Below are 27,598 nucleotides of genomic sequence, written 5' to 3' on the forward strand. Positions count from 1 at the left end.
GGTTTAAAATATTATTGATTACAATTGGCTAGTTATTATTCTGTTAGTTAGTTTTGGCTTAGCAGTAGTTTGTTCGGCGTATTGTACTTTACATACATTTGTTTTGAAGAAAAAAATTGAAGAACCCTTTTACAATCTTAGGATAGAAGGAAACGTATTTTTTATCAACCAAACTTACATACGATAACTCAAAGTCTGCACAATATTTTTACAGCAATGACATCACCGATAAATTAGGAACAAATTCAAAAAAAAGTTAACTAGGACCCTTAAAATATTTTACTTTAAGTAAGAAAAACCATTACAGTTTAAATGTTTATATTTTTACGTAATCATATTGGTTTGTCCCATTTAATTTAGTGTTTTAAACGTTAGTTCAAGTAGGTATGTTTTGTGCATCTCAATTAATAAAAAAGGCCGGATTTACGGACTAAACATAAAGTAACATTTGTTACCCAGACACAGTCTTGACTTGCCTTGACAAGAGTTTGTAAAGTTTATAGCGTCTTACTCAAGAGCGCTACAACACGGAAGCAGATAAAACGAATCTAAGACCTTAATTAGTAAATCCAAGTGTTTTACACTACTTTGCAAACTTAACCTAAATACAACAACAAAAGTACAAAAGTTGTTTACATTTTAACGCAAAACAAATCACCAAAAAGTTTATTTTTCATAAATCACTTGAAAATATGAAAGATAATAGGGTTAATTTTTGACGTGCATTTAAATCGAATTCTTTATTAATTACAATAATTTAATCACAGATTTGGTCTAAATAATAAAAATATAAGCTATGGAATAAGTAAAATAACAAAAATCTATAATTAATGACTTAATTAAAATATTTTAAGGCAATATAAATACAGAAATCTAATCGATCATTAAATTTGCAATAACATTTCAAAAAACTTTAAAATCAAAATAAACAACACTTGGAATTTGTTTATATTTAAAATATTAATTAATTGGTAATTTTTCCTGTTAGGAGAAAGCGGGAAAACATGTCATATGCTCTACCAGGTTGAAAGGTTGGGACTTCGTGGCCGGCATTTCTAACAGTCGCGTAAGTAAGCCCTTGATATTTTTCAGTATACCCACCGACCTTAAATATTAATAAAAATAAAAATTGTGGCCTGTTTAAAAGTGGACAAAATATTTTTATCAATAAAGTGAAAAGGCTAACTTCCAATGATGTGAAGAGGCTAAAGGCTAGGCTAAATTCACAGACCAACGGAGACTAAAACACTGAAACAGTTATTAGTTTCCCTTGCAAGTTTTAAATATAAATAATCATATTGACTAATAATTAATATGCTATTTGGTTTCTACCAGTTAAAGTCATATATTAGCAATATTTTTATACTTAAAAATTAATAAAATTAAAAAAAATGATTTTAACTTTAAATAATTTCACCTCTTTTTTAAGTTATACAACCTTAAAAAAAATTAAAATTAATTATATAAAAGGGGAAGCCCTGTTTGTGATGACGTAGAAAGTACCATACTAACATTGTCAACCATACTAACCTGCTATATACATCACTTACAAAATTGAAAAACTCTGTAACATAACACTCTAAGGGTTTAACTATTTGTAGTATCTTATGTAGGGATCAAACCAAAGATCTCAAAGTGTGAAGTTTAGCCACTGTATGAGCCCCATATCTTAACTAGTTATGCTTTCCTACATTACAGTTGTTTGTATTACTGTTATGAAATTGTGTTTTTATAAATAAAGCATGAATACAACAATGCTGATTGTTTAGATTTTTACAATACCTGGCCACGAGAGTCAGTCCAAAACTGCCACTTGTCTACCAACTGTAAATTCAACAATGGAAGCCATCTTCGAGTGCCTAGATTAAATTTTTAAGTTATCATTTGCGTAAGTTTGTTTTACTTAATTTTATAGATAAATTTTGCACTGGGACAAATAATAGATTACAGACAGTAGAACAATAAAGTTTGGTTAATGCGTTAAACAATACATTTTTTAAAACTAAAGGCATTAAGGTTCAATTCTTAATGTTGGCAAGTGATCATAAATTATGTGGTATATGAAAAATGGTTAAAAATCAACAACATTTTAATCTTGAACCGGCAGCTTGGTGTAGCGGTAAGAACACTTACTATACCACACATGAGGTTGTGGGTTCAATCCCCACTGAGCTCATGTTGTAGTGCCTTCGAGTAAGTCGCTATAAATGGTACGAACTCCTGCTGAGCCAGCGCTTAATCAGCAGCATAATTATCGAGCAATTATAATCTATAATATCCCAAACTGCCACAGGCAACTCGAGACTGGGTAGGAGTAACTGATGTTACTCTATGTTTAAGTCGCGCATTCGATGTTCCCACATCGAGGATAAACATATATACTAAAAAAATTTTTTAGTATAAGTTACTTGTTGCAGGGACCACAGAGTCAACATCTCCAGAATAGATAAGAACTTCTAAGTTGTTGTTTAGCAAATAATTTGTGTAGAATGGGAGCATTGAGGCATTGACATCAGCTCTAGGAAACTCTAGATTGATATCGTTGTTACAATCCGTCCATTTTGTTGGGTCAGCATGAATTGCTTTCTATCACAAAAATTTTAGATTAAAACTTCATCGGTCATCATGGTGTAGTGGTCAAAACACTTGGCTTTACTATATAAGGTTGTGGGTTTGATCCCCACTGCTTTTATGCTGTAGCACCCTTAAGTAAGGCTCAATAAATGACATGAACTCCTGCTGAGCCAACACTTATAATTTAGAATATCCCAAGCTAAAAATTATAATCTATAATAAATGGATCTGCCCAAAGAAACTCAAGAATGGGTCGGGGTAACTGATGTTAGTCTATTTTTAGGTTGTGAGGACAACCTTCCCACACCGGGAAAAAACAAGAAAAAATACTTGTCTAAAAATTAAATCGAAATTTTTAAAGATTTATATTTAACAAACAATATTAAAAGCAGGCTATGTAGTTTTTATTCATATAAACACAGTTATTTAGTTTACCTGAACAGCTGCATCATTTAAATATTCCATGTCATAATTATCACTGCAAGGATAATATTTGCCAACATTGTTCATATTGACAAACTGTTTCGAAAAAATCCCATTTTTGTCAACACGAGCCAAAATTTGGCGCAAAAATTGGCCGTCTGTAGGAGAAGCAGACAAGCAAACATCAGCATATATATCATAGGGATTTATATTGCCTACTTCTTCGGAATTTGCCACTAGAAACTCAGTGCATTTTGTTTCATCATAAGAAGTCTCGACAGGGTAAGGAAAATAGTAATTACTGCAGAACTTTTGCATTCCAAGGTAAGTGTGGTTTGAGATAAGTTGGTGGGTGTATTGGTAGTCTAAAACTCCACCGTTATTAATGGGCAAGCTAGTAAGAGGATTTCCTAAAAATATCATAAAAAATTCATGCTAATGGTACCAAAAACTATAAAAGTATTAAACAAAAATAGAAGTAAACTACAAAAAAATTAAAAAAAACTTCACCTAAAAAAAAACACTATAATAGCACAATAGTTTTTCCTTTTACCTATCATTACTCCCTTTAAGTTAATTGGCGTGCTGTTAAATCTTAATTTCTTGTTAAATTCAATAACTTTAGCAACCAGGGTTGGAATATAATGACCAGCATAAGATTCCCCTGTTATCCAGAATGGAAGCTGCTGCAACTGCGGAAACCTTAAAAAGTATTAAATTCTTGATAAAATATATTTACTTTGACAAACTCAATATTAAACTAATGTAAAAAACAGTAACAAAATTTAGATTTCATTTACTTTAAAATAAAATAATGATAAAAAAAAATTCAAACTAATTTTTACCAAGACTAATATGTAAATAAAATTACATCATACAACTATTTATTGAAAACCGACAGCGTGGTGTAGTGGTAAGAATACCTGCCACACCATCATGAGGTCGTGGGTTTAATCCCCACTGCTCTCATGCTGTAGCGCCATTGAGCAAGGCGATATAAACGGTATAAACTTCTGCTAAGCCAGCACTTAATCAGCAGAATAATTACCAGGCAATTATAATCTATAATATCCCAAACAACTCAAGACTGGGTCGGAGTAACAGTTGTTACTCTATGTTTAAGTCGCGCATTTAACTTTCCCACATCGAGGATAAAGATATATACAAAAAAAAACATAAGCTTTGTTTCTAAAGAGCAAATATGTATAACTTCCACTTACATTTGAAAAAATTTGACCAGAAATGCCATTGAATCAGTAGCAGTCTGATCATCCCCATACAGAATTGAAACATTGGTCTTAGAGAAACCAACTCCTACTGGAGCCTCAAGAAACACGGTATTAGTAATCTTATTCCAACTAGATGGGTTAAGTGCTAAGGTTTTATTAGGTAGAACATAAAAAGGACCATTTTCACCCAAAAAGCCCCCTAACGAAGAACAACCCGGGCCCCCATTTAACCACATGACAAGGGGGTCGGTTGCTGGGTTGGATTGGGACTCGACGTACCAATAAAACAACTTGTTGCCCTTTGATTCATCGATTGTTATGTACCCTGAGTATTGCTTAAAGTTGATTGGAACATCCAAGCCAGGAAGGTCGGTGATTTGCTCACAAGTTGCAACCGAAACAAGAAAAAACAAACTCAAAAAACCTAAAAGTGCCATTTTCTAATAGGAAAAAGTCTAAAATTATGTTTTTAATTTTAAACATGGGTTATCTAGTTTTAGTTTGATACAAATAAATTTACTTTTAATATTTAGAAATATATACTGCTTCATCTGTTAATGTTAATATGCTAAAACTGTAAACTGCAGCAAATCCTATCGTTAATACTGTAAACTTCTACACGGTCTGACGGTAAAATGACAAATCTAAAATGCTTTTAAGTGTTAACATACTGTAAAACCATAACCAGATAACATGCATTTATTTATTTATCGATTTATTGTGTTTGAACGTTTACCGTAAATGTTTACCAACAAATATTTAATTGTTTTATAATAAATCACGAGATCCCACTCTTGCACGTAAAGTAAATAAAACAGCATGTGACTACTAATGCTAAGCTAACAACTTGCATATATATTAGCTATCCTTGTTTTTTTCCATTCGCTTTAAAACATTTTTAAGCGCTTTCCAACACGGAAGTTGGAAATGGAAATTGACGTCATCAAGATATTAAACATTTTTCTTAACGTCTTCTGGCTATCTGCCAAACATAGAAATATAACTGCGGATCGGGGAATTACCTGACTTGAGAGCAATTAAAGGGATTTGATGACGTCCGACTAAGCACAAACATATGTTAACATTAAAGACTACACATTTTTTACCTCACGAATTAAAAAATATTTAAAAATTAAACAATATTTAAATAAAAACATTGTATATTTTTAAGAATAAACTTAGTAAGCCAAAACTTATTATCAATATTTAGTTTATCCCATTTCGAAGTTAATGCTTAGTTATTTAAATTACCCAATAACTAAATAGAATTTTTGCACTCAAGGTAAGTTATTACAAAGATGTTTATTTATTTAACAAACTATAATTCGAGGAATTTTTGACTTGCGTTTTTATATTTAACAATATACAGCAATGCAATAATAAACTCATTTCAATAACATAAAAAAATTTGATTAGCACAGCAAATTACAATTGTCCTTGGTTGTTAGTTGGTTGCACAAGAACGTACTTTATACTTGGCTACGCCACTGCCTAAAATACCATCTTGCAAGTCTTTAAAAGTTGCAATTTTTGTATTTCATGACAAAAATATATTTTAATAATTAGAACTCTATAATTAGGGTCCTATCATTGTTTTTGCATTTCCTTTGATAACAAATAACCGACAAATTTCAATATCATAAAACAATTTAGATGCTTCCTGTCTTGCGCCCAACTTTTATAATTGCCACTGTATTGTAAAAGCATTTACCTATTAGCAAATAGTAAATTATAACAAATTATTTATGGGTAGAATAAAGGGCGATTTTAAATGGCTAGAAATGATATTATTTGCTCTGATATCAAAACAAATGATATGATCTAATTCTGAAACCATGTGCATAACTGGTTTCAAGATAAAATCTTGTCAAAGAAAAATAGTCGATGTTATGTTTACAATTACCGAGGTCAGTTACAATTTAAAGGCAAATAGGGTGGGGAATAGGGTTTCAAAATCGCAAAATATTCAAAAAAAAACGACTGGTAGGTCTACTTTTTTGCAGAAGGTTTAAAGAATTTAAACTAGTGGCGAAATATAAAAATTATAAAAACAACTAAAAGCTTATAAAAAACGATTTATAAAATAGTTTTACTAAAACCAAGAAAATATATTATTATTTATGTTTTATTAAAAAGTTTTTAGTTATGTAAATTGTTGATAGCCTAGAAAAAGGTTTACAAAACTTATATTTTTGAGGTTCACAACCCTTTCAAAAATTTAATGACTTTACCTTTTTTTTCAACTTAGGAGTTATTTTAGTTTAGATCTGCTCTAGTTGTTTTTTTTATATACCCCTTTATATTAAAACAATCTTATTCTAAAAGCGAACAATTTATAATGCTTCGAACGACTAGGAAAACAAATATACTTGCCCTAGTTTCCGCATCTTTCACAGTGTTAATTTTATTGAACTTTATCGTATTTAAATGGATTAATTTAACTAAAAACCGAAACCATATTATAAGGGAACGAGATTCAATAAAAGATTACGAAAAACGTGAAAAATTTTTTGTCGAATGTCTACCGCTAGTGGCACCAAAGTACGGTTTTGTCGAATCATGTACGTTTCAAAATTTTTTTGGTTCGATTTGTTCGTTCAATTGTCAAAATGGATATGAGATACGTGGTTCAAAATGCAGGTATTTTCAATTTTATTTAAAAATTAATTAAACGCTTCCTAATAATTTTTTCTTTAAACTTTTTATACAGTATTCTAAATATCTATGGGATTTCGTCAATAAAGTCGTATATAATACTTTTTTATTATATAAACAAATACATTTACGTGTCCATAATATACCACTTTTTTATATAGAACGTGTCAATCAAATAGAAAATGGTCAGGATATCAAACATTATGTATGAAGGCAGACTCTTGTGCAAAATTACAACATAAAATGCGAACAAACTGGAAACCTCTTTCCAGTTCAGTTAAAAGAGAATGCTGCCCTCCTGGGTCAGACGGGGTGAATGAATTTAATAAAGTTTGAATATTATATATAAGGGGTGCTTTTTTGTATGGGCCCACACAAAGATTAAAGCAATGGTTATTATTACCCGATAATTACTCCAACAATTGGGTTCGGTCTCAACAAGAGCTTATATCGTTTATAGGCCTACTTCGGAGAAGTACGACATAAAGGCAGAGCAGTGGTAATCGAACAAAAGACCTCATATTGTAGTCAAAGGGTCTTACCACCACACCAGCCCAGCGCATATACGCTAATTATTATATCCAGTTAAATATATTGTTCCCTGCCATTTAAATTTCTAAAGTAATGAATAATGGTTTAGAAACGCTACAACCCCGAGAAATTTCGATGCTGCCACGCGGGAAGATTACACTGGCAAACCCCGCCGATCGCCGACAGTTACTCGGCATGTGATTGTTGTTCGGAAAACAGAAACAAATGTTGGACTTGTTGTGACGAGCCAATGTCAAATCAAGTTGCTGAAAGTGATTTTAAGTCTTTTGTTAAGTTCGAAAATAGAATGAGCGCAAACTCGACGTTTGGTAAGCCTAATATTTTAAGTAAACTGAAATTAGCCTTTATTTAACTTACAAATTCCTCCAAGCACTTAAAAATAGCAATAGTTTGAAGTCATATTTTTTCTAAAATTTGTTTTTTGTATTGCCTGAACAAGCTAAGAACACATTTATTTATTTTTTAGGTATAGTTGCTTCTATTTTTATTGATTACGAATCAGATCCTGTATCCGAAAATGATGGATTCGGTATTAATGTTAAGGTAAAATATATCACAGTTTTACAAATTAAGCTATTTTTTAACACTTCCTGAAATATCTATACACAAATGTAAAGTATTTTTTCAAAAAATGTTTGCATTTTAGGTGGTAGGCGGTTTTCCAGCTAGAGAGAATCTGCGTAAATCCAACGTTTATTTAATGTATGCGAGAAAAGTTTGGGCTAGAGAGCCTATACCAGGTCTACCACCGGTTTGTGGCGGGGTACTTGTTCACAGAAAATGGGTGCTAACCGCAAGACATTGTGTTATAGAGGTAAGAAGGTAAAAATATTAAAATTATGATTAATCATAGCACCATATTATGGGCTAGTAAAATTTTGGCACATTTTACTTAGGCTAAGTAGCGTAAGTTTCATGTAGAAATAAAATAATAAATAACTGGCTGCAAAAGTGCAAAACTGATTGTTTCTAGCTATCGCTAAGCCAAATGACAATATCAAATAACCTAAAAATATATATATATATATATATATATTTTTAACTTACTTTCTCGTATTGGCTTAACATTTTAAACAGCAAAAAGTAAGCACAATTTAAACACGCTTTACTTTAGAGATTATGTAAAGAGAAGAGAGTTAAACCGGATATGTTGGTTGCAATACTCGGGAAACGATATACGGATTATACTGTACGGAATGACGGTCAAGCCAGACAAGTCGACCTGGCCGTCTGTCATCCACATTATTGTAATAACAGGTGCTGTTGTTTGGTCATCAAGTTAAACGAATGATATACTAATTTAAATATAGTAAATATAACTGTTAGTACTTAAATTTGGCGACATATTACTGTGGTCCCAAATTAACAACACATTTCTTTCTGCTTGTAAAGCTGTCTTGATGTTTAACTAGCTGTTGGTATCATATGTTCAAAAAAATAAATTTAAATGCGTTATTACTTTTAAAAACATTATAAAAAGCTGCCCTATTATAATAAAGTTGTTTCTTTCTTTAAATTAAACTTCCAATCAAAGCTTAGTAAAAGATTTTTAATTTGTAAGCCATTTTAATGCATTTAGGAGAAAACCTGACTTAAACGACATAGCTTTATTACGCTTGTCACGTGACGCAGATCTTCGTGACGTCACAGTTGCATCGCTGCCATCCCAAGGTAGCGCGCCAGACACGTGGAGAAATTGCGTGCTAACGGGTTGGGGGATTTCCCGCGAAGTTGGCGTTTTTCCGTTGCCAAATTATAAAAGATTTATTGAGGTAATTTAAAATTAAACGATTCCATTTAAAAAAAAACTTATGTTCCAAAATTAAAAACAATGTACCAGTTAAGTTACTACTTGTTATGTACTTCTGGCCTGCACTGACTCGGGGAATAATGAATATGTTATAAACCTATATTAAATTTTAAATTAAATGTTAAAACTATTCGGGAAAAACAAATCCAATCCTATTCTAAACAGCTGCTTTTATATAGTAGGCTAAGTTTTATATATTAGGTTTAACACTTGCACTGTGTAAAATGTATGGTCACAGTTTACTCTAGGTGCATATGCTACGCAAGAATAAGGCGAACATTATTATTTCACAAATCATATCGCTTTTCTGTGAAAGTTGTGGTAGTGGGATCTGTATAAGCAATTTATAAACGCTAGGCTTCAGAGTAATAATACTTAAATGCTGTATAGTTGCTGCTCGAACCGGAAACTTATTGGCTTTCGTTTCAATGTCATGGGTGGTATATCCCAACGACAAACACGTTTAATTTATTATTTTTAGGAATACAGAAGTGTAACACCTAGCGAGCTGCAAGAAGTCGCAGTTCCGGTGGTTTCCAACCGAAGATGTGTTGGCCGAATCCGACCATGTCACTTATGCGCGGGTTCCTTTATGCGGGACGGGTGCAGTTCGGACAGCGGCAGTCCGCTTTTTTGTCACAGCGTCGATGACGTCACTGGCGATGACGTCATGATCGTGCACGGAGTCTACAACGCAGGGACGTGCGGCATACACAAGAACATCCCCTCAGTATACGCGCGAACCTCGTTTTATAGAGACTGGATTGATGAGGTCATAGACGGCTACAGTTACTCGTGACGTCATTGATGCTTTATGACATTTTTTCGTTTTTAATGCAATTCTTTTATTTAAAATAAAAAGCAATTTTTAAATAAAAAACGCAATATTTTTTTTAAATTTAAAAACAAGAAAAAAAAACAAAACAAAGAGCAAACGATTTTAACATTTCAGATGCATTTTTTTAGATTACAATTATTTTTTTTTAATAAAAAACGCACAAAATCTCATATTACATACATATACAAAGTCTTTTTTTGTAAATATGATCACAGTGTCAAATATAAGGTACCACTTACTTCATTTTTAAACACATTGAAATACAAATTTCGTTTTTACCCGTCCAACTAAGAAATTAGACCCAAGAATTCATAAACTTCTTTTTAAATTTGTTAATGAAAAAGCTTTCTTAAATTTAAATTAAAACAAAAATTATTATTAATGATGAAAGGAAAACCAGTATCTCAGATCACAAAGACAATCTTATAAGCAATAAAATGTGCAAAAAATATATAGAATGTTACTAGTTAGTTTACAATTAAATTTATAACTAAATTAGGGTTTATACTTAAGTTAACAGTTTAATTTGTTAATAGACTTAGCTAAAATAAATCATTTAAAATTATTACTGCAGGTATCAGTACCGAAACTAATTTAATTTTATAATTTTAGTTGATTAAAAAAAAAAAAAAAATTTAAAACTTTATTTAAAAAAATAAAAGATAAACCTAGCTATTGCAACAAAGACAAGATAAAATAAATAAAAACAGTAAAATGAAGAAAAAAATTAAAAGTATGATAATAAAACAGGAAGTCAGGTATTAACTTGATATTGCAAAATAAAAACTGAAATCTTTAAAAAACTTATTGTTCAAAAAATAAAACTAACTTTTCGGAACATTTTTTTTACGTTTTCAATTATAAAACCGGGTAATTTTTGTATTTTATTATGTTTCGACGCTGCCATAATTGAAGCAAGGTAGTTTGAAACGCACCGTAAGGGTCAGAGGGTTGGGACCACGAAAAACGTTGGTAAACCTTATGCAGTTCAAGCTGCATTTCTAGCAATTTGTGCGCATCAATTCCCAACAAAATCTTTTTTACATCAGAAATCTAAATTACCATCAAACATTTTTTTTTTAATTTTTAGTTTGAAAATTTTTTAAATTAATTTTTTAAGATGTTATGCAAAATTACTTCACTTTTTTAGTGAATGTGCTTTTTATTAGCTGAATTGTCAAAGAATATTGTTTTTATAAATATAGTATTTACATTTCTTGAGAAACCTAAATATTGAACTTTTGGTAGGTTCACTAACAATATGTTTTAATAAAAAACTAAAAAAATTGTATAGTCTTAAAAAAATTTGCACACAAACAAAAATTGCCCATAACAGTGCTTTGTACGTTTTTCTTGATTAACTCTACATGAATAACAATGCTAGGCTATGTGTAAAAAGAAGCCGCACAGTAGGAAGGTTATTCAAGTAGGTGCTAAGAGCTCTCCCTAACTAACTACATAATGTTTTGAGTAGGCTTACACTCTTCACATGAAATCTGGAACACTTTTTTTATTTGTTCAAGTAATTTGAATTGGGTTGTTCTGTTTTTTGCAAATAGGTTTATAAATTTAAAATTACCATTTAAGGATTTTAGGTATTAATATTCCTGCCCTTTTAACTTTTTTAATGCTATATCAAATTTAATAACAGTTTTATTTTTAAGAAACAATTTATCCATTCAAAGTACTTGAAAATACTAGTAGGCTTTCATTTGCGATTTTATATTAAATACTAGTTGTTATTTCTTTTTAGGAATCCTTTTTGGTAAAAGTTTTTACATAAATAAAAGGTATACTCTTAATCAGAAACTTATTTTTTACCTGTTTTTCTGGTATAATAACAGAGAAGTTCTCCCATTTAACAGCACCTTGGAAGGGAAGGTGAAAGTGATCACTTAATATTACTGGAACACAACCCATGAATATTGACTCAATTAATCGAGGACTCCAATTCTAGAAAAATAAAGTTCAAACTAGTTACAATTTGATGATTAATTCTTGTAGTTTCATACAAAGGTATGTCTTTAATAGTGTACGTCAATACTACCGAAAACTACTTAACCAAAAAAATATTTTTCCGATAATTTTAAAAAGTTGTTTTACAGACATTTAAGTTAAATTTTTTGCGCTTTAAAATTAAAGGGTTTTTTAAGAATTGGGTTAGGGTAGACGGGGTTAATAGAAAATGTCTTATTGTTGGTAAAATGGGGTTTTCGGGCAAAGAGTTATCGGATAAATGTCTTTCTGGTATAGAATTTTAATATAAAAAACTATATAAAAAACTATAAACCCTTTTCATAAGAAGATAATTTTAATCTATTTTCAAACTCATAATGTTTCATGACCAAAACTTTATAAATTACCTTGGCCCCTCTTAAAATTAGGCAATATTTTGATTTCTTCATATATTCAATATAAGCATTCGGTGTAACTTGATGGTCAAGCATTTTTATGTCAGAGTCATGTGACCATAGTCTCCAAGCAGTCGGTCGAATTCTTCCACTAAAACAATAACGTTTTTAAATTTAAAAAAAATCTAAAAATATTGGTAAATTCAACAACTTTTTTTATAAATTATTTAATATTGAGACTGTACAAAAATTACAATTTTTTTTTACTCACACTGTAACATCCCCAGCAAAGAATGCAAGTATATTTCTTGAATTTGGCCTAATATCAGAACCACCTTTACCTATTTGCATTAAGTTGTTGAGACCAGGGGACAATGTAGGAGGTATACTTATATCCTAATAAAAATAATAAAGTCAATAAAATTCTAGTCGATTGCTCCCCTTATGGGCTGCATTTGATTGTCATAAAATGGTTGTAACATATATTTTTCCTTGGTAATTTACCCAAAGGCTTGAAATTAAACATACAGATATATATTGTCCACTAAGCTCCTTTATATATAGATAAGGCAATAAAATTAAAGTTGTTAAAAAAAAATTAAAATTTAAAAAAGGCCCACAATTGAGTAAAAAAATTAATAAAATTCAGAAAGTATAATTTAGTTACAAGAATATATCAAATAATATAAAAAAATTTACCTTTAGTTTTTTAAAGCTAATCTTTATAAATATAAAAGTTCAAGTTTTAAGCTAACAACACACTAACCAACCTTATGGGGAATAAAGTAATGATCATCATAGTCTGCTGTGTTAACAAGAGCAATGGAGTTCTTTAACAAATTCTCACCAATCTCAGCTCCAATATCATGTGCACATATGTAAAAGTGATCAGCACCCCCTGACCAATTCCAATATGGATAACTAAAATTCAATCCATTTTTAGTATTACATTTTTTACATTTTTTATCCTTATTGTGGGAAGAATGACTTAATGCCTATAGCCATAACATAGCATAACATTTGTTACCCTGACTCAATATAAAGCTGGGTTTGGCAGTTTGAGATACTATGGATAATAGTTGCCTGTTAACATTTCAATTGGTTTTGTCTCAGCAAGAGCACTGTTTATAGCACTTTACTTAAGAGTACTACAGCATGGTAGCAGTTGGGTTTTAACCCTAAACCTCAAGTAGTGAAGCACCACGTTATTAATACAAATAACTTAACACAAAACATTGAGCAAAGACATTAAATTATTTACCAAAAGTTCTGAGTTAAATGACTGAAAAAAATGACAGAGTTTTTTAACAACATATATTAATTACCACAAGCCTATTAATAAAACATTTTTCAATTTGTTAATCAGTAACTATAAAATTAAAAAAAACTTTATATGACCATACAAACTTCTAATCAAGTATTTGTGTTAAAAAGCTAATAAATCAAGCTTGCCCAAATATTTTAACATTATGTCAACACTATTTAAATTTATAGTTTCGAGAAGATATTAGGTATGTACTCTTTTAAATCATAAAATTTAGTATAGAACCTGTTTGGTATGAAATTTTTTTTAATTTAAATATAAATTACTATATCAAAATATAAATTTTAAATTTTGAAAAATAAATTTGGATATAGTCAGAGACCAAAATATAAATTTCTGTTAAATTTAATTTTAAACGCAATAATTTTTTTTTAGATGATATATTTTCACAAAAGTTTTATGACAAATTTGTACCATTATCATTAATTTTTAAAGCCAATATTTTATTTGAAAATGCATAGCCTACAAACTGAAACTTAAACATCAAACCACCATACATACATTTTTGTTTAATCTGTCGCCAAATAACAAACATTTACTTGTTCTGAATGTCATGTAACAATTTTGCGGTTATCTTTTTTGCTTCGGCGACACTGTCTTGTTCAATACCCTCGTTGCCAAAAATATAGGACGAACATCGGATTGGAATAAAAAAGAAAGTCGCCTCGTTTGGATTCTAGTAAAAAACACAATGGTTTGGATCGTATTAACATTTTTAAAGGTTAAAAAACAGACCACATATTGTTGGTATTTTTAGTTTGCAAAACGAAAGTGTAAGTCAACCAACATGTGGCATGTAATAAAATGTCAAAAAATAATCAATAGGATATTGAAATTTTCAAATTAAAACCGTGATATTAAAATTTATTACTCAAATAAAATATAATATATATAACATATTAAATCATGTTGTAATAAGTATTACATCAGATATGAGGTAATTTGCCAATTAGCAGACATTTAGAAATAGCCTTGACAATTAAACCTAATAAATTGACATTAACATAAATACCATCAGATTATAGTTAATTAGAATGTTTATGTTAAAAGCTCTTTATCTATAGATTGTATCATTACATTTACAGTAATTGGGTATTTAGTTTGACAGTGATGTTGTATAATACCCAAGGGCAAATAAAGTAGTTGCAACAATTATTGCCTTCCTACCAAATAGGCATCAATATTGTTTATCAATTACAACATATCCTGATTAATATTTAATTAAAACCAGAATTGTATAACAACACATAATTAATTATAAATTACCCTAAAATAAATAAAAGATTTACATAATAGTGTATGCAATGCTTATTGGTAAGTTTATATAGCAAGAATGGGAAAGTTTTAATAAGTTTAAATCAAATAAACTTTAATTTTTATTTTGTTATTCAAAGAAACTTTTATTTACTTTTACATTTAAAGTCACTTAACCGTAGAACAAATTTCAAACTACTCATTCAATAAATAAAGCACTATAATGTTTAAGATTTTAAATAAAATCATTATGTTACTTTAAAAATTATATTACAAAACTTACATCAACAAAAACTCCTAAAAAATAATTGTAAAATAGTATATAAAATAAAAAATATAATTTCCATTTTTCTTATTTTTTAAATTTTCTGTTGTGATATTGTAAAACATCTTATAAAGCAATTTAATTTTGAAGGAAATTATCTCTTCAAGTTACATCAACAAATGACTGATGTAGGATAGGATGTGTCAAATTAAGATAGATTAAATGATCATCTAACATTAGATAAATTACTTAAACGTAATGTAACAACATACATCAATTACTGACATCAAAGGCTGTATAAGTGTATAAAAAAATTTATATTTACAAAAATAAAATTTTTAAAACTTACATGGGTTAGAAATTGTGATTTTCTTAGATTGTCCACAAACGTTCTTTCAACAGTGTAACCACCATATCTATGAGGTCTGTGTTCCATTCCTATTGTAGTCTCATATATATATACCTGAATTTCAAATTAGTTTTAATAATTTAACCACCACTGCAAAGCTGTTTCTAATAAATTATGCGTAGCATACTGTATGATCAATAATTCAAACGGTTAGTATTTAAATGCATTGCAAGTATATACGAAAAAAATAGTTTTTAGGTTTTGATAACTATTATACCTTCATATTTGATCTCATTGTGTTATAATCATTTGAATCAACTGTAGATGAATAAATCTAGAAAAAAAACATTTTTTTTATTTATTTTTTTCCAACCTATAACAAGTGTGTATATATAAATAAAAAAATTTAAATTCAATTTACTTATAACTTTGTTTAAAAAATGCGTTTACCAATAGAACTAAAATTTTGCATACACAACATACATAAACAATATTCTTTTTTATTATATTGACTCAGTGAATGAAAAGTATATACATTGTCTAAAACTAAAATTTATTATTTACCTCTTCAGAGTCTTGGTTTGAAGGTTTATATTTGATGTATAAATCAGATTGATCAGAAGGAGAAGAAGAAGTGGAAGTTTTCAACCAACCATTGCTGTTAAAACCTACAAATATTTAAAGTTAAAAGTTTTAAAATGTTTATAAAAAAAACCCGTTTTTTAAATAAAGTTAAATCCTAAAGCTGTGTTTTGATTTACAATTTTTTTAAAATAATTGTTGTCATATACCGTTTCGTTTGCTTTACAAAAACAATAAATTAGTGTTTTAAAATTACACAAACATAAAAAAATTTGATCCATATTTTTATATATACAATACTACAAATCTAAATTAAATATGAATAACTATAGTAACTAAGGCAATAATTTTTCACATTTTTTAGGTAAATAAAGAAAAAAAATGTAACGCCATATCTTACCAACACATTCTTTAAACAAATCACAGACTTTCTTTACAGCAGAAATATCTTGAGCTTGTATATGCATTAAATCCTAATTAAACAAAATATTTACTAAATTAATTCTCTTGTGAATAAAAATTTCATTTAGTAAGTAATAACCTATAGTTATTTTTTCTTACTTTACTTTTTTTATTTTTATTAAATTTTAATTTTTTTAATAAGTTTTTTTGCTAATCATTTTTTTTTTGAAAAATTATAAGAAGTTTTAACTCACTCCTCCAACTACATCTCTTGCTTTATAAAAACTGTAATCATATTCCAATACAAACTTCTTGTTCCCACAACTATTTTGTAATGAACAACCACTTGAAATTGACTAAAAAAAATGTTTAATTTTTAATATATTTTTATTTTAAATTTTTTTTATTTTTTTGACTATAAAAAAATTGACAAAACTGATTTAAAGGGTAATGGTTTTAAGCATGCCCTGTTAAAAAAAAATTTGACCAATTTTTTAATAAGTGTATCATCACATTAATAATCGAGTAAATACTAAATTCATATTAAAATAAACTACAATTTTTTGACAAAAAAAAAATTAAAATATTTTAATTACAAAGAATTAAAATTTTAACTTATTTCTTTAATTAATAATTACATCATGTTATTTTTACGCTATAATTACAAACTTAAAGATGGTAGAATAACTAAATTTTATAACAAATAAAATAAATGTCAGCTTACCCTCCAAATAATAATACTCAAAACAAAAATGCTGAAAAAAAGTAGAAGTACAATCGAATACGGCGATTTCCGCGAATATTCATTGAAATGAATTTTATGTTCTTTTCTCATATTAAAGCCTTTGTAAACCTCTCTGCTTACATAGGGAAATTTTTCGCTCAAATGTAGAACAGCTTACTTTCAAAACAAATCCTTGTGACTAATGGAACGAGGAAATACGAGTGGAGTAGCAGATGCTTTCCAACTTTCCCTTTTTTGTGAAAGTTTATTCTCGCCTCGTTGTTTTTCTTTTACCACGCTCTGAGTCATGCGTGAGTGAATTTTAATCAAAACAATCCATTTTCAAGTTTATCCTCAACAAAATTAGATTCGATAAAAAAAGTCCTAAAAGTGTACTTTTATACCTATTTATCTAAAAATAATCTTAAAATAACAAAAAATACATCCAAGACATACATAAACCTCAATTTTTAAGTCCGATTCATTTTAGCTTTTCTATTTTTGTATTAATCTGTTATTTTGCTTACGTTAATTATTTCAGAAGGTTTTTACAACTTATTGATACATTTATTAAATTGTTAAAAGACTACATAGCTAAAACATCACTTAACAGAAAGACTTTGGTTCCTTTGTAAATGTATTACGCTTTAGCCACAACCAAAGTATATATATAAACCAAGCAAGTGTTTATAAATATACTTTGGCTACTACCTAAACTAACTTGGAATCACATACGAATAAAAAATAAACAATACGTCATTCCCACGCAAATAATAACATTTATTCACTAAAATTCTTTTTATTTCCGTTCTATCATTTTACAGTCCCTATATTTTAATTCGACCATTTTCTAATTCTCTGAATTTCCGTTCTTCATTTTTCACTAACAACACCATTACGCAAACACCAAGGCAGCGAGCGTAATAGAAAGGAAGTCCTAATAGAACGGACAGCATGAATTGGATGACAAATCTCCCAGAAAGTGCCAAAAACAAACCTTTGGTGAATTTGGCCATCCCTGGGAGCCATGATTCCTGTGCATGGTATTTAAACCAGAATCTACCTCTGGCACCTGGACAACCAGCTATGTTCCAATACTTTAAACGAATCGTTTATAACTGGAGTTTAGCCCAGAAGTTGAATTTGCAAGAACAACTATCAATTGGCATTCGTTATTTTGATATCCGAGTGGCACCGTTACCAGAAAGTGGCGAATTTCGTATTATTCATGGTTTATACGGTCATACCTTAGAAAGCCAATTGTCGGAGATCAAAGATTTCTTAGTGCAAAATCCTAAAGAAATTGTGTTAATTGATTTTCAACATTGCCTTGGATGTAGTGAGCAACAGCATAATCAGATTATTAATTTAATTACGAAAATGTTCAAGGATCGATTGGTAAGTTGCGTAAACAGGGAAATTAAAAGTTTGACGATCAACGAATTAAATTCTAACCAGAAGCAAGTAATTGCAATTTACCACCACAAAAATGATTCGAATTTTATGTGGCCTGGAAATATAATTGCCTCTCCTTGGCATAACCTTCAGGATTGCGAAAAAGTCTTGCATTGCCTTGCGAGGGATCTACCAAAACGACCTGAAAATAAGTTATTTGTTTCACAAGCTGTTATGACTCCTATTGCAAATACCATCATTTTTTCGGCCAACGAAACTTTAATTTCTTGGCAACGTAGCTTGTTTAGAAAGTTACCTCATTGGCTAAAAAACCATATTTATTGCAACAATAGTAATATTGTTATATGTGACTGTGTTGACAAAACCTATGCCGATATCGTCATTCAGTCAAACTATATGTAACTTTGTTAACTGAATATGTACTTAAACTAAAAACCTAGCATAATATGGTCAGCATATTGTATTAGAACTATCTTTCATATTAATCTTCATTCCTGTTGTATTTTTTTGTATTTAATATATTTGCACTAGTCAATATTTTAATAGAGATTATAATTTATTGTTCTTGTTTTCTGTAGTTTTATCTGGCAAGTTTGTTTTATTTTTTAGAATTATGTATAAAAATATGTTTTGCCATAATGATTAAATGTTGTATGCAAGTAACAGTTTTAATAAAATAATTATTATACCTTAAACCCTTGTTGTATTTTATAAATTTTTATAAACAGTCGACCTTATATGTAAACTTAGCCGAAAAGAAAAAAAATTCAAAATTCCCATTTTTATTCTCAGTGTAAAAAAATTCAAATAATAACACAGAGTGCATCTTGGCCACCTTCTAGTTAAGTATTTAATATTATCAACCTCATGATACAATCTGATTTTAAACTTACTAATAAATTCCTTGCTAAATTCTAGAATTATTATTTACAAATACGATGCTGTTACATTTATATTTCGGGTGTTAAAACATTAAAAAACAATTTTATATACATAAAACAACAATAATAAGTGCCAATAAAAAGTTCATGCTTTTAAAATTGGAACTTGGTGGTAGTAAAGTAAAAAGCAAAAATAATAATTTCAACAAATTTTAAAACCATTTTTATTACATTTTCATAGTAATGTTTCTTAAAAATAATAATTTGAACATTTTTAAACACTTATTATAGGTTAAATCATATATGTTAATAATCTATGATGGCAGAATACCTATTTTATTAGGCCATCAAATAGCATGATAAGAAATTTTAAATATTAACTAATATTGAAAACATTAAAATCAGTTAATACAGTTTTGGATGTCAGGATAAGGAAGCTACAACGATAAGTTATACTACAACGGGGACATACATGTATGGTACTTTCATACAATATTATTGCAGTAAATATATGTTAGTTTTTTGTTGAAGCACCAATGTTGGTTTGTTAAAACAAAGTATTTTATCAGCTTCTAAAAATTCTAATCTTTTGTGTGATGTCGGCACGGCACATTGGACATTGTTTAAGTGGTTGAGAACACCCAAAACAGGAACACACATGTCCGCAAGGTAGAAAAACACAATCACTCTAAAAACAATAAAATAACAAAGTTTACAGATCAAAACTTATGCCGAATTTATCCAGTATACATATATAAATTACCAACGATTGGTCAATTCAAACAAAATATATTAAGTCTGGATACTTAACCTAATGACAATTTAGCTATCAAGGGTGTTATTAGGTTGGTTCGTCCAAGGTAGAGTTGCCTTTTGAATAGTTTAACATGTTCAAGCTTAAATTGTCATTGGACATTTTGACAATCATATTATGCCAGCAGCACGATTTAGTGGTTAGAGCACTTGGCTACTAAATATGACATCTTGTGTTCAATCACAACTGTTTTTATGTCATAGCGCCCTTAAGTAAGGCACTATAAACAATAAAAACTCCTGTGTGCGCAAAAAAAATTTAGCAATTGTTAATTATCAGTCAACAGTCTCAATAATATCCCAAACTATATTTATGCTGCAAGTCAGCCATTCCACATTGAAGATAAGTTTACAAAAATATAAATAATTTTTAGGTTGCAAGTTTATAATTTCATATTGTTTCAATTATTTCATAAAGCACAACTTTTATTAATATATACAAACATTAGGATGTTTTTTTTATGTTTTTTATAAGTGACCATTACTTTTGGATGTATCAAAAACCTATTTACCATACATATCAGAAAAATTTTAAATTTGATTTTAAACTCACCGTTTTGTCTAAACAGACCACACATTCATTATCAATATCTTCAGCACCATCTTCTGATGGTAAAGTTGGTGCAGATGGTGTTATGGGGATGGTTGGTACAGTAACAGGCACTGGTTCGCTGGTGCTTGGTGTTTCAAATGGCAAATCAACTTTCTTGTGTTGGGCAATTAAGTTTTCAATTTCACTGCAATTAAATTTTATATTTAAAAAAATTTTGTTACAACAGTTTACACTTGTTTTAAATACAAAAAAAAAATTTTTAAAGCACAATAAATAATTTCCTTTTTTTAACAAATACATAAAATAAAATAATAAAAATTAAATAGTTAGAACAAGTAAAATTGATACAACAGATCTTATTCAAATTATTTTTAAAAATTAGCCCTTACAGCGATGGTTTTAGAAATTTTAAAAGCCAATGTTTCACTTACCGTAAAATATTTTGTCGAAGTCCAACTTCGTAAACTCCCATCTTTGAAAGTCTTTCGTCATCCAAACTGTACAAGTTTTCTGCCGTAATTTTATGACGAATAAAATCTGGGGTGTGTGCATCAGCATCTGCACGCTGCAGAACTTTAACTACTTCCATGTCTAATGCATTTTCCTAGGATAAAACAATTTTTAAAACAATGTCATTTCGAAGTTTGCTTCTAATATTTGTAAAAAAAGAAATTTACTCTTAATTTATTGTTACCTGTTCTGTATACCATAAACTAATTTGCACCACCAGCATGTTTTATTTTCTAACAGTGTAAAAACAAATCCAAATATTTAAAACATGATTTTATAATTTACCTTTTGTATGAGCACCATTGGTTTGCTGTCCATAAGTCTTTGGTATTGAACAATCCAGAAATCAACCTGATCATCCTCTTTCTGTTGCTCCATGTCAATCTTAAAACATATTTTATACATTAAAATTAGCCAATTTTTGTAATTGCTTAAGATAGGCATATCTGCTTTTGGATTTTGGCTAGATTGATTCCCAAAAAGCACACATATTTTTTATGACTCAATTATAGAACGCCTCCAAGCTTTATTTAGATAACCATGTTTTCACTTTCTAAGTAAGACACTTTTAATTCCTCTTCTGACAAAGAAAAATATCATTGTCATTAAATACAAATTTTTCAAAACTATTTAGTTTAAAAATTTATTAAAAAATAAATGTAGAATATACATTAAATAATAACAACTGTAAACTTACAAGCCTTTGTCTAAGTACTTCTTCGCGGTTGTCTTTTTCTTTTAAAAGAACAATCAACAAATCTGTTAATTCAGTTCGAATATCTTTCAATGTTTTCTGCAAAAAAAAAACAATATAGTTCAAATTTCAAAATTATAAAATTTTAAGTAAATGTATTAAAAAAAGGTTGAAAAATCACTAATGCTATTGGTCGGGTAAATTATTGCAGGCAAATATTTGTTGAAAGTTGAGAACATATTACAACAATTAAAATCCTGACCATACGATGGGCTATTGAGTAGTTAAAAATACTTACTTGTTCAGATTGCATTTTCATAAGATTTCTTTGTGCCTCAACTACAGTTAATTTAATCAATTCATCTTCAAGTTGTTTAATTTGACCGATCAATCGGTTTTGAATTGCATCTTGTTGGAATTGGAGTACGGCAAAAGCTTCTTTTTGCAAATTTTCCTTGAAAAATAAAAGATTTTATTTTGCTTTGCACAAAACATTTTTGGTTATTTTAATAATTACAAAGGCTTATAGTTTTATTATGCTCAAATTGGGGTAGAACTAGTATTATCAATGTATTTTGCTTTCGCAAGTTGTCCTAATTAATTTGTATTAAAATTCATCAGTTACAAATTTTTCAAAAGATTTTTAAAAAACTCACTTTACTATATTTTAAAGTGAATTTTTTAATTTCGTTTAAAAAATTATAAGCTTTATCGCTAACAAACTAAAGAGCTTTAATTTTAGGTTGCCCTTCATTACAACAACGTTTCAAATAAACCCAAATATAAAAAAAATTTATTAATAATTCATACTACTACCACTGAATTTTAAAATAACAATATTCATTAAAAATGTAACCAACCTCATGTTGTATTTGTTTAACTAAAGCTTCTTGTTCTGTCATTTGTCTATTAAGTTGCTGGTTAATCTTTTCAGTGTCTTGTCCCATAGTTTCTTGCGCCCTTCTCATAACAAGATTTTGCTCCCCAAGATATTTTTCGATCATAATACTGTACTGGGCTTTGTCAGATAACACACTTTCCATAGCAGCTACACAAGTACAAGTTTTAAATAAAGTTATTTATTATGTTGATATTGTTATCTGCTTGTATGACGTATTGCTAGTTTAATGGTATAGTCAAGTGGTTGGCTTTAACACTTGGCTTCTCTACATGAGGTCTTGAGTTTGATTACCACTGCTTTAATGTTGCAATGCTTTAAGGTACAAACTTTTTTAATGCCAAAAAAACAAATGACATGTTTATAACCAAGCAATATGATAAATAATATTTAAAAACTGCAAAAGTTAATAAAATACTGCTTTGGGATAAAAATTGTTACCCTTGGTTTATAAATTGGTTATAAAGCTTTTGGTCCTGTTTTGCTTAATATTTTAAAATCTTGCAGACAGAGTCATGACTCACAGAATTACATCATAACAGCACTAAATACTAAACTAAAGGCCTCAGGTCAAAACATGTAAATTCAGTCACTTGAACCTACCACTGTATTATGCCTCTGGTAAATTCAGTAACTGCTACAGAATACCAACTATATTACATTCTTGTTATTTAAAATTAAAATTTGAAATTAAATTTGCAAATTAAGTTAATTTTTGAACAAACCTAAAGTTTCCTTTTTACGAAGGTTGTCAATATCTTCTTGGGTAACTTTAAAGTGCTCTTCTTCTTTTATTCGTTGTTTTTCCATCTCCAATATCATCTCTTCCTGTTTTTTTGATCTTTTCCAAAAAAAAAAAAATTAAAATTACAATGTTTAAATAAAAATAAACCTTTTCTTTAATTCCAAAAATAATTGTTGTAACATTTTTGTAAAATAAGAATTATTCTTAACTAAGGAATTTTTTAACATTATCTTCACATAGAAATTATTAGTTTATATTTATTATTGTATTTTAATATTACCTTTCATTTGCACTAAGTAATTGGTGAACTAAAGATGAAGCAATTTTTTCAACTAAACACAAACAAATTTATTAAAATTATTAAGAAAAGTAAGTTTTAAAATAAATTAAAAAAAAAAAAAAGATGAATATATTTAAATTTACCAAGTTTTAGATTTTTTAGCATTTCCATTTTCTCTTTGTCCTTAATCTCTTGTTGTTTTTGAATAGCTTTTCCAGTGCTCAAAATCTCCTGAAAAAAAAGATAACAAAAAAAAAACAATGATTTATATTATACATAAAAAGTATGATTAAAAATGAATATAAATTTTTATGCCTGCGAAGCAGTATGACTTAAGTTTTAAACTCTTTTGACTGTAAATTTAGCACACAACCTTTAAGCCATACAACCAACTTAGTTATTAAAAATATAAAAAAAATAAAAGATAGACCTACCAAAAATATTTTAGAAAGTATATGTAAATATTTTTAATCTTTTAAACCTTTATAATTCAGTTTTGCAACACATTAAATACTTACCTCTTTTATTACGTTACGATCAATCAATTTTCTTTCCTTTGCCTTTGCAGCCAATGCCACTTGTTGTTGTTTCAGTTCTTCCATTTCACGTGCCATCTCTAAGTTCAGTTTTTTCTTATCATCCTAAATTACAAGGAAATAATATTGTTAAAGTCTTATTAAAATAAGTTCTTTAAAACTAGGTTTGCATACTTTTTAAATACTTTTTTCTGGATTAAGAGCTGCATTTTAATTATAGTAATATGGTTGCAACTTATGCAATATTTCGTTTATATATTTAGGCCGTGCACCGCATTTTTTTGTTTTAAAAGCTTTTAAATTAGACTTTCATATAAAGCGTTGTTATATTTAAGTTAGGATATAGATTCAAATTCTTACACAGCCCACATATATGATAACAAAAAAAGCACTTAATAACATTTTAGTATATATATATATGTATAAAAAATATTCATCATGCGTTGTGCCATGGCTTTTTAAAACACATACATACATAGCTTATGTGAAATTTATCAAAACAATAAACACATTCATTAATACTAATATTACATCCATAAAAAATAATAAGCTATACAAAACTTAAGAAATAATAAATTATGCATTACAGTATATAGATTACCAGTATTTATATTTAAATATATATATTTAAAATGTGATATTACCTTACTGCGTTGATATTGCTCAAATGATGTCTGTTAACGTTAAAGCCAGCAGTGAAAATAATAAACAACAGCAATCGACATGCATGAAATGAAAAATGATTAACATTACGATATACTACAAGATACTGAAATAATGTTAATATTACAAATCATGCTTAAATAATATTACCAATATCAAAAATAATTTAAATAAATATACTTTTGACTAATAATAAAATCCATTAAAAATAGGCCGCAAATTTTTAACAGGCCCTACCCTCCAAAAAAAAACAAATTTAAGAAGTTAAATTTTTTTAAATTTTACCTGAGTTAACAAAGGTGGAGGGCGGGAGCTGTTTGATGAAGATTTTAATGGTCCATCGACTTCATCTAAAACATCCAATAAGGCTTGGGAGGGCGGTATGTATTCCAATCCACAATCTATAAACAAAGTACCACACCATCTTAAAATTCTCACACATAAAAAATACAAATATATATTTTTAATTTGATGTATTATAATATTTTTACACAAAAATCATTTTTTTTAATTATTATATTTATATATTTTTTTACACATTGTCATGAACTTGTTCCCAAAATACTTGCCTTTGCAAATAAACTTTTGAATTGCTTCCAGTCCCAAAGAGGCAGTGTCTGTAAAAAAATTAGTATAAGCCACTAAATATAAGTGAATAAATATTGATATTTGTTACGACAAAATTTTAAAAATAGTTTTAGATTTTTTAAACAAAAAACTCTTAATAAATTTTCAAAACGGTAGAACCCACCCAAAAAATAAATCAATACAAAAAAGATTACTATATGTTAAAACCTTATAGTTCTATTAAAATTAAAGTTAAGTAAATAAATTTTAGCTCTACCTGGATCAGGATATTCCATAGTTGCTGGATTTCCTAAAATAAGAGTTTCCAAAGTTCTTACTTCACATATTGATTTAGGAAGATATTGGATTTTATTTGTACCACTAATGTCTATGGTTCGAAGACTCCTCATATTCTTTATGTTAGTAGGTAAGCTGTTCAAAAAATTGTCTGCCAAAAATAAAATACAGAATAACTTAGCAAAAAAATACAAATTTTTTATCTAATGGAGCTTAGTAAACGATATATATATATTCAATACAAGGGCCTACAAAATAAATAAAATTGCAGTTTGTGATGCGAGGGTAAATTATCGCAGCGATAAGTTCTAATTGTGAATTGCAAGCAATATTATAACAATTAAAATCTTGATTATAGGTCAGACTATCAACTAGTATTTAGAATAAGGGGTCAGAAGGTATTAAACCAAACACCCTAAGTCTTTAAAAGGTGTCTGTTAAGTCACTAAATACCTTTGGCTTGTAAAGATTGCAGTTTAGTTAGTTCACCAACAGAGGAAGGCAAAACTTCTAAGTTGTTATTTTCGATATTCAAAATCTAAATTAAATATTTGAAACTGGGCATTAGCACAGCTTACAAAATACTCTAATGACAATATAAAAGTTAAGTAAGGTTTTAATTAAAATATTTATAGAACTATAAAAACTGAAAGTTTTAAAAAATATTTATATACTTGCAGGTTTTTCAAACTTCCTATGTCGTCTGGTAGGGTCTTTAGTTGGTTGTTATGTAAATCTAAAATCTAGAACATGATAAATTAAAAGTTTTATATATCATAACAAAAATTTATTTTTGATTTTAACAGAAATGCTACGTCAATATTAGGTTCTTTAATTAATCTTCTGGGTTCGTTACCCACTGCTTACGTAGTAATGCACCTTGGAGTTAGAGAAATTTATACCAGTACACCTTAAGAGTAGGCCATACCAAAACAAACTCCTGCTAAGACAAAAACCAATTGACAAAATAATTTTCAGCTAAAATAATCTAAAAATTCCTGAATTAGAAAATTGCCAAAGACAGCCCGAGACTGGGTTAAGGAAACCTATGTTACTCTATGTTTAAGCCAAAAAGTCAGCTTTTCATCATTGACAATAAATATAAATATATATTATCAAAATAATTAAAATATTTACCCTTAAGCCAACAAGCTCTGAAAACTTTCCACCTCCCTTTAGCGACTTTAGCAAATTTGTATGCAAAATTAAACTCTCAGTTAACAGGACCCTGCATTGGACAAATAAAGACTGTGGAACAGTACTTAATTCACAATTACTTAGATCAAATATTCGGTCAGGATTTTGGTTTGACAACATCATTTGATGTTCGAATCGCCTTTTTGCCTCTTTACTTTGCTTTTTAGATTTGAATAGAGGCATATTGTATGCAGTTTACAAACAGTTTAATGTGAA

The 27,598-nt window shown here is 28.7% G+C and overlaps 4 protein-coding genes across 4 annotated transcripts; 1 reads left to right on the top strand and 3 right to left on the bottom strand.

Annotated features, from left to right (window-relative positions):
* Positions 1–632: 632 nt before the first annotated feature.
* On the bottom strand, positions 633–4,675 carry LOC145742858 (uncharacterized). The gene is made up of 6 exons (XM_082560686.1): positions 4,218–4,675; positions 3,551–3,699; positions 3,010–3,407; positions 2,409–2,586; positions 1,783–1,859; positions 633–1,105 (listed from the first exon to the last, which is right to left on the bottom strand). Exons 1-6 carry the CDS (start codon positions 4,661–4,663, stop codon positions 965–967), a joined length of 1,389 nt encoding a protein of 462 aa, XP_082416812.1. The 5' UTR covers positions 4,664–4,675; the 3' UTR covers positions 633–964.
* Positions 4,676–10,202: 5,527 nt separating this feature from the next.
* On the bottom strand, positions 10,203–17,513 carry LOC145742848 (uncharacterized). Its single transcript, XM_082560672.1, has 12 exons — positions 17,333–17,513; positions 16,863–16,964; positions 16,607–16,679; positions 16,189–16,292; positions 15,902–15,958; positions 15,625–15,738; positions 14,296–14,432; positions 13,203–13,353; positions 12,704–12,828; positions 12,445–12,583; positions 11,903–12,034; positions 10,203–11,134 (listed from the first exon to the last, which is right to left on the bottom strand). Exons 1-12 carry the CDS (start codon positions 17,441–17,443, stop codon positions 10,940–10,942), a joined length of 1,440 nt encoding a protein of 479 aa, XP_082416798.1. The 5' UTR covers positions 17,444–17,513; the 3' UTR covers positions 10,203–10,939.
* A 706-nt stretch (positions 17,514–18,219) lies between these two features.
* On the top strand, positions 18,220–19,420 carry LOC145743085 (PI-PLC X domain-containing protein 2-like). The gene has a single exon (XM_082560969.1). The coding sequence runs from the start codon at positions 18,287–18,289 to the stop codon at positions 19,148–19,150; it is 864 nt and encodes a 287-aa protein (XP_082417095.1). The 5' UTR covers positions 18,220–18,286; the 3' UTR covers positions 19,151–19,420.
* A 273-nt stretch (positions 19,421–19,693) lies between these two features.
* LOC145741715 (E3 ubiquitin-protein ligase LRSAM1-like) lies at positions 19,694–27,594 on the bottom strand. Its single transcript, XM_082559354.1, has 18 exons — positions 27,323–27,594; positions 26,860–26,928; positions 26,639–26,723; positions 26,166–26,336; positions 25,891–25,938; positions 25,607–25,722; positions 25,303–25,332; positions 24,641–24,763; positions 24,266–24,353; positions 24,123–24,174; positions 23,823–23,938; positions 23,060–23,247; positions 22,498–22,653; positions 22,203–22,298; positions 21,791–21,889; positions 21,427–21,599; positions 20,996–21,179; positions 19,694–20,317 (listed from the first exon to the last, which is right to left on the bottom strand). The coding sequence occupies exons 1-18, from the start codon at positions 27,563–27,565 to the stop codon at positions 20,195–20,197; spliced, it is 2,160 nt and encodes a 719-aa protein (XP_082415480.1). The 5' UTR covers positions 27,566–27,594; the 3' UTR covers positions 19,694–20,194.
* Between the last annotated feature and the right edge of the window lie 4 nt (positions 27,595–27,598).

This window comes from Corella eumyota, chromosome 2, assembly GCF_963082875.1.
Source record: "Corella eumyota chromosome 2, kaCorEumy4.1, whole genome shotgun sequence".
NCBI lineage: Eukaryota > Metazoa > Chordata > Ascidiacea > Phlebobranchia > Corellidae > Corella > Corella eumyota.